At 32.7% G+C, this 8,498-nt stretch overlaps 1 protein-coding gene and 1 pseudogene across 1 annotated transcript; one reads left to right on the top strand and one right to left on the bottom strand.

Annotated features, from left to right (window-relative positions):
• Positions 1-438: 438 nt before the first annotated feature.
• Positions 439-1,277, top strand: LOC18598952 (small ribosomal subunit protein uS2-like; annotated as a pseudogene).
• Positions 1,278-5,693: 4,416 nt separating this feature from the next.
• On the bottom strand, positions 5,694-6,650 carry LOC108661984 (uncharacterized). Its single transcript, XM_088806635.1, has one exon. It carries the CDS (start codon positions 6,648-6,650, stop codon positions 5,694-5,696), a length of 957 nt encoding a protein of 318 aa, XP_088662761.1.
• Between the last annotated feature and the right edge of the window lie 1,848 nt (positions 6,651-8,498).

Here is an 8,498-nt window from a genome sequence, read left to right as displayed (position 1 = left end):
TACAGTATAGATTCCTTAATTTATAAATTCTGTCATAGTCCTAGTGATTGTAAGCTGAACATGTGAGAGAGAGATTTCAAGTATTCAGTGCAATCAATGGGTCTAAAGAACAAGCTACAAGTGTTTAGAGTCTGTGAAAAGATGGGAAAACTTTTGCGTACCTATCAATTAAAATAGCATACCTTTCAAGGGAAATCATACTGCTTCATTTTTTTTTGTCCTAGTTTACTATGGCTTCAAACATGGAACAAGATTGTTAAGAAGAAACTTGGCTTGGTTGGGTAAAATTCAACTGTACAAACTACTTTTGATATAGCTTTCCAATCATAGCAAGAAGCCAACAAGCTTGGTTTTATAAATTTAAAGAGTCAAATATAATGCAATGCAGGATGTGTGATATTGTTGAATATAATGCAATGCTGCATATGGAGGCACACAATGCCTAAATCACGCAATACAATTCAGGTTGTGGTTTCACGTAATGCCTTATTAGGCCTTAAAACTAGTCACTATATTCAGGAAGTATCGCTATACAAAACAACTATTCATGCAATGCTTAAAACAAGGTCACGCTATGTGAACGTATGGAGTCACGCAATTGTTGGAAGACACACTCTTGGTACATTTATTAACCAGCTGTAGACTTCTTTCAATGAGCCTCGCCTTCTTATCCTTATAGATCTTAGGGCTGGCCACCAAGTAATTTGTTCTTTACTGTTGAGTTGAGTTTTATTGAGTTTTAATTTGCAGTGATGGTTTTAGATGAGCTAAAATTTAAGTATATTATCTGCAGCCTATCAAAGAAGTGGCTATTGGAAACATTCCAAACATTGCTTTCTGTGATACTAATTCACCGATGCGATATGTTGACATTAGTATTCTTGCTAATAATAAAGGAAAGCACAACATTAGCTGTTTTTTCTGGTTGTTAGCAAGGATGGTTATCTAAATGCATGGTACAATTGCTTTTAAATAGAATTGGGATGTGATGGTAAAAGAGAAAGACCATCATGTTGTTGATATGAGTTGGATGTGTTCTGCTTGCTTGTTCTCATACTTGACATTGTTTATAGGTGGACCTGTTTTTCTACAAGCAGCCTGAGGAAGCTAAACAGCAGGAAGAGGAAAAAGCTATTGCTCCTGATTATGCATTCCTTGCTCCAGAGTAGCATGGAATGGCTGGCTTAGAAAGTGAGCCATGGTCCTCACAAATAGGTGAACAGTGATTAACTGATATGGTTCAGCCTCCTATTTCTGGTGTTCCTACTGTCAACTAGAGTGATCAAGGTAAGAAATGTTATATTAAGGTGCCTTAATTTAAATGTTGATGACTATTTTTTTTGCCTAATCTACTTTAAAATTTGAAATGCAGTTCTTGCGACGGATCTATCTACTAATAAGGCAATGCTAGAACAACTAATCACATAATGCCAAACGAAAATTCCCATGTTTTACGGGACTTCTTGATTTCAAAGTTAACGGGTGTTCATTTATCAATAGTTAGGGTTATAAATTGATAGGTTTTCATCCAGATTGCTTTCCATGCTTTTTAAGTACCAGTCATGCAATGCTTGATTTAAGCAATGCCTACCAACTAGTAATGCAATGCCTTGTCAACTAGGCACACAATGTACAAAAACCAGTCAAGCAATGCCTTCATCACATAATACAAAATATGGATTTGACTATCGAAAGGACGGGAAAACCACTCACTCAAAACGTGGGCGAACTAGTTAAGATAGTGTCAGTTAAAATCCTACTATGTAAGTATTCATATCGAATAGATAGTATATAAGCAACCAGAGCATCGATCCCACAGGGAATTGATCTAAAATTTTACTAACTATTAAAATTAGAACAAATTAATCTTATCCAAACACTCAAAATTAATTGATTAACTAAAACTAATTAACTAAAATTTAAACCAACAAGAAAAATCAAAATAATAATAACTTGAGAAAATATCAAATCAAACAAGCCTACGATCACAATATCCTTCACACTTCATCTAAATCTTACCTCTCTTGCTTAACTTATTTCAATGGGTTGAATTGCTAACCTAGATTCCTAAATTATTTATAAGGGTCTCCCGACTCATCTTATAAAAATATCTATTTTAACCAAAACACTATATTCCTATGTCAATTGAAATTAAAACATAAGTTCAGGCTCTAATCTAGCTACAAATGGCCTATAGGTATGTCCCTATCCTATACTCAAATCAATTAATATGATCATATACCATCTAAATTTTAGTCTATACTAAACTCCCTTTCCCAAGTTTGTTTAAGTTCCTAAATCAATTTAATTGGTGATCAGGCAATTAAAAGCATTAAGAACAAATTAGAATAAACAATTGAAATCCCATTAAAGATAAGTAAAAAAGAGAGTAAAAATCTCGATTACATGTGAGTTCAATTGTAATCCTAGAAAAAGAAAATTAGCTACTCATAATCGCAAAGACAAATAACATTGTATATAATTCAATCATTGAAAGTAACAAGAAAAATAAAACCCAAGGAAGAAAACAAAACAAATATTTGCCACCTTGATCTGCAAGTTTCAGCCTCAACTTCTAGCTTCTTGAATCTCCAAAAAGTTGTCTCCCCTAATGCTCTTCAAACTATCTTATTTATACTAATAACTTAACCTACACTTCCTTAAGTTGACCTAGGGTTTAATTAGGCTTAAAAGTGTAATGCAAGGCCTAAAAATCAATTGTGAATCTTTACAAATTTTCATTCTCGACACAATACATCTAGCCATTTTCTGATGCGATTTTCTCTATCTTCGAGATAGTACTGGGGAAAGTGATCTTGAAAGTTGTAGCTTTATCTCTTAGCTTTCTAATGGTCCAAGAGTCGCATCATTTGGAGTTCGGTAGCTCGAGTTATATCCAAAACACTGAAACATATGCAAACAGATTTTGGATCTTTCAACACCTTACCTTCCAAAATTAAGCCCAATTCTTTTAGTTCCTACAAAAAATATAAAAACTAATAAATAATAACCAAATTAAAAAGAATAACATAAAATTGAAATAACTCACTTAAAAATAAACTAATTATAAAAACAACTATAAATAAATAAATTATAATTGAAAATTGAGGACTTAGCTAATATTTAATAACAAAAATGGAATAAAATAATTCTATAAAATAGAATTATCACACTCCCAAATTTAAGATTTTGCTAGTCCTCGAGCAAAAGAGAATCACAAAAAGAAAACTGAACATAAAAAAAAAATCCTTGAACGAGAGATAGAAGTACCAAATCATGATTTCTCAATTTTTTAGTAGAAATTAACTCAAATTCCAACTTAAGGTAACGTACAGCTAATCCTTAAATTCATGCATCAATTCAAGTGAAAACTTATTTTTCGAATGGACTTCCTCTGTGTGTGTGTGTGTGAATGCTTTCTTACAAAGAATATCATGCAATTCAAATTAGTTTATGCCAAATCTAAGCATATATTAGCACTAGGATCCCATAAGTTTGGTTTTCATCTCTTTCTCCACCAATGTAGATTAACACTTATTCAAAGATCAATAGGTCTTTATCAAGCATGTAATGTAAGGCTAAGGTCAAGGTATGATAAATGATATATTTAGGCTCAAATTCACCTTAAGCACTTAATCAATCTAGGACATATAAAGAGCTCATTTTTTTTGTATAGCACCCCAAAACTTGAAGTAAAGTTTCCTTTGTACCACATATTTTATTTCTTTCTTTTTTCAACCCCCAAACTTATTTCTGACAATTATAAACAAGGGGTAATTTTTCTAACAACCATCACTTTTTTTTTCACCCTTCTCCCTCAATTTATTCTTAAGCTGAAATCATTTCTTAGAAAGATTAAAATACTTAGAGGGTGAAAGATTCAAATTGTTGGAATTAAATAGATAGGTCAAGGTAAACAAATTGTGTTACTACAAAGAAAAGGTAAATTAGGCTCAAAAAGGGTGACTAAGGATAAATAAAACAAAGTAAGCAAAAAAAGGCTCAAACGATCAAAAAATGGCCTAAATCACTTCTTATCCTAAGTGTTATCTAAGATTTCGCATCGAGAGAGAATCAAACAAATTCTAGAATTCTTGACTTCACTAAACGTTTTCATCAATATAAACTTTATCTAAATCACATAAAAATTCTAAGTAAAAGAGTATAGTGCTCAAATTATTGGAAGTCACATTCTAAAATAAAGCTATCAAAAGAATATCATATAAAATTAAATCATAACTATATGCTTCTCAAAAGCTAAGAATCAAAAGATAATTAAAATACCATTTTAGGATTGGGACAATCATGAATGAGGTGCAACTATCTCAAATTGTTTTTTTTGAAACATGCAAAACATAAATAAATATGCAAGACATATATTAAAATAAAGCTAACTAAAAACAATAAACTAACAAAATTCTAAGCCACTCCCCCAAACTTGGAATAAACATTGTCCTCAATGTGATAAAAGAAAATAAAAGAAAAAGGACAAGAATACTCCCCTAACTCCGAAGCTGTAGTCTACATGTCCTCTGTATCATCACCACTAAAATCATCCTCAGAGTAAAAATCTGTAGGCAACAAAGGAAAAGTGGTCATATCCATCCTGATGTGTTCGACATAGGCTCTTAAGCAGTTGGAGAATGTGTGGGGGGGGGGGGGGGGGGGGGAGAAGAATAGAAGAAAAAATATATTTAAAACAAAAACAAATGGCCTTACAAGTGCCGCGACGCTCGAGCATGCTGCCTCTTGGTACGTCTAGCGCCGCGGCACTCCTCTTGAAGGTTGCGATGCTGAAACGTTCTGTTTTAGTTGCTTTGCTTTCTTCTTTTCAAGGCCATGACGTTCAAAATAAGCGCCGTGGCACTGAGCTCTTATTTTTTGAATTTTTTTCTTTTTTTTTTGAAATTTTTTTAACTAATTACTTGCAAAAAAGAAACATAAAAAAGAATTAGATCATAAGAAATAAATTGATACTAACAAAACTTAAATAAAAGAGGAAAATTAGTAAGGTTGGGGAGCTTGGGTTGCCTCCCAAGAAGCGCTCGTTTATAGTCACTAGCTTGACTATAACACCCCCTTTTTTAATTCTTCATCCTCAAAATATTGTTTGAGGCTCAGCCCATTCACCATGAATGTGCCCATATCCTTACTATCCATCTCAATTATTCCACTGGGATAAGCTTTTACTACTTTGAAAGGACCCCACCATCTTTCTTTGCGTTTCCATGGAAAAAGCTTGAAGTATGATCGAGAAAACACCATTACTTGTTGTTTAATCTCAAAAGGATAATTAGATGGTGGTGGAGGATGCTTCTTTGGTGACTACGTGGGTTTCAAGGGTGAAAGTGGTGGCTGAAACTCAAAGATTGGTGCTTGCTCAATTGTAGGTGGAGAAATAGGTTCACTTTTTCCTTCATCAATTAACTCCACTTTATAGCAACAATTTGTGGAGCTAGGATGTTTATTTGCATTGAAAATATTAAACTCAACTACCTCTTCCCCAACTTTAAAAGTTATCTTGCCTTCCCTCACATTAATGATTGCACCTGTAGTAGCCAAGAATAGTCATCCCAAATTAAAGGAATTTCTAGATTTTCTTCCATCTCAAGCACGATGAAGTCCACCAGAATGTAGAGATGCCTAACTTTAACTAATAAATCCTCAATAATCCCAACAGGGTACTTGATTGTTCAATCTGCTAATTGCAAAGAAACTGTGTTAGGTTGCATCTCATTAAGTTCAAGTTTCTTAGCAATTGACAAAGGCATGATTGAAACACCTGCACCCAAATCACATAAAGCTTTAGTAAATTTAAATCTACCAATAGTAAAAAGGATAAAGAAACTCCTTGGATCCTTAAGTTTTGGTGGAAGCTTGTTTTGAATTAACGCGCTACACTCCTTAGTAAGTGCCACTATTTCAAAATCTTTCAGTTTCCTTTTCTTGGTTAAGATGTCTTTCAAGAATTTAACATAACTTGGCATGTTTTCCAAAGCTTCAGTAAAAGGGATATTTATGTGGAGCTTCTTGAAGACATTGAGAAATTTCTTAAACTGTTTATCAAGCCTTTGCTTTTTCAACCTTTGTGGGAATGGTGGTGGAAGATAATTTGCTTCAGAATTCCCGTGATTTTTAGCTTGCCCATTATCTGTCTTTTCCACTTCAACTTCTTTCTCAACAATTGCCTTGTCATCATCTACATGCTCTTTTGAAGATTCAATTGATTTTTCACTCTCCCCTTCAACTTTTTTGCCACTCCTAAGTGAATCACTTGGTAAATCACCTTGGGGTCTACTTTTGATGGAGTTTACAAGTTGTCCCACTTGGGTCTCAAGATTTTTCAAGGAGGCTCCATAGCTTTGAATTATGGCATCATTCTTTGATATATATTGCAAGAGAAGTTCTTCCACTTGGGACTTCTTTTTAGAAATTGGTGGTTTAGCTTGTTGTTGAAAACCACAAGGCATGTTGGGGTTTGGATTGGAAGGCCTTGCATTGTTGTTCCATGAAAAGTTGGGGTGGTTTCTCCAACCAAAATTGTATGTGTTAGAATATGGGTTATTTTGCTGCCTATTGAAGTTCCCCATAAATTGGACTAATGCAGAATTATAAGGACATTGATCGCTTGAATGACTATCTCCACACATCTCACAAACTATAAATGAATTTTGAATTGCATGAACTCCCAATGTGTCAAACTTCTTAGACAATGCAGCCACTTGTGCAGCCACTTATGCAATTAAGTTGCCAAGTACCTCAATTTCATAAGCTCCAATAGTTTTTCTTGGACCCGACCTTTCTAAATGCCATTGATAATTATTTGAAGCCATCTCTTCCAACAAATTATAAGCATCTATAACATTTTTACTCATTAATGCCTCACCAGTAGCAGCATAAATTGTGGTTTTTATTGACCTAATTAGCCCATTGTAGAAGGTTTCAACTTGTACCCAATCAAGAATCCCATGATGTGGACATCTTATCCAAACACTCAAAATTAATTGATTAACTAAAACTAATTAACTAAAATTTAAACCAACAAGAAAAATCAAAAGAATAATAACTTGAGAAAATATCAAATCAAACAAGCCTACGATTACAATATCCCTCATACTTCATCTAAATCTTACCTCTCTTCCTTAACTTATTTCAATGAGTTGAATTGCTAACCTAGAGTCCTAAATTATTTATAAGGGTCTCCCAACTCATCTTATAAAAATATCTATTTTAATCAAAACACTATATCCCTATGTCAATTGAAATTTAAACAGACTCATTAAGTTCAAGCTCTAATTTGGCTACATATGGCCTATAGGTATATTCCTATCCTATACGCAAATCAATTAATATGATCATATGTTATCCTAATTTTAGTCTACACTAAACTACTTTTCCCAAGTTTGTTTAAGTTCCTAAATCAATTTAATTAGTGATCAGGTAATTAAAAGTATTAAAAACAAATTGAAATAAACAATTCAAATCCCATTAAAGATAAGTACGAAAGAGATTAAAAATCTAGATTATATGTGAGTTCAATTGTAATCCTAGAAAAAGAAAATTAGCTACTCATAATCGCAAATACAAATAACATTGTATATAAGTCAACCATTGAAAGTAACAAGAAAAATAAAAGCCAAGGAAGAAAACAAAACACATATTTGCCGCCTTGATCTCCAAGTTTCAGCCTCAACTTCTAGCTTTTTAAATCTCCAAAAAGTTATCTCCCATAATGCTCTTCAAACTATCCTATTTATACTTATAACTTAACCTATACTTTCTTAAGTTGACCTAGGGTTATAACTTAACCTATACTTTCTTAAGTTGACCTAGGGTTTAATTGGGCTTAACATTGTAATGTGAGGCCCAAAAATCAATTGTGAATCTTTACAAATTTCTATTCTCGATATAGTACATCTAGCCATTTTTCTATATGATTTTCTCTACCTTCAAAGCAGAACTGGGCAAAGTAATCTTCAAAAAAGTTATAGCTCTATCTCTTAGCTTTCCAATGGTTCAAGAATCACATCATTTGGTATCCTATAGCTCAAGTTATAGCCAAAAACTTGAAGCATATGGAAACAGATTTTGAGTCTTTCAACACTTTACAAAATTAAGCCAAATTCTTTTACTTCCTACAAAAAATATAAAAACTAATAAATAATAACTAAATTAAAAAGAATAACATAAAATTAAAATAGCTTACTTAAAAATAAACTAATTATAAAAGCAACTAAAAATAAATAAATTGTAATTGAAAATTGAGGACTTAGCTAATATTTAATAAAAAAATTAGAATAAAATAATTCTATAAAATAGAATTATCATATAGCACACATCAAAACTCATCAGATTCAAAGCCCACAATGCAGAAAATAAAAACCCTAGTCCAGAATTCCTCAAAAAATCTATCATCATTCTCTATAGTTGTAAGTTCAGTCAAGAAACCTGAAGCCTCCAACATAATCGAAATTAATGGTCGCATCTTCTCACATTGG

This window comes from Theobroma cacao, chromosome 5, assembly GCF_053813885.1.
Source record: "Theobroma cacao isolate CCN51 chromosome 5, ASM5381388v1, whole genome shotgun sequence".
NCBI classification, from domain to species: domain Eukaryota; kingdom Viridiplantae; phylum Streptophyta; class Magnoliopsida; order Malvales; family Malvaceae; genus Theobroma; species Theobroma cacao.
This window is presented reverse-complemented; position numbering and strand designations above follow the sequence as displayed.

Coding starts and splice junctions, on each gene's coding strand:
- LOC108661984 (XM_088806635.1), bottom strand. CDS start 6,650: ATGTGTGGAGATAGTCATTCAAGCGATCAATGTCCTTATAATTCTGCA.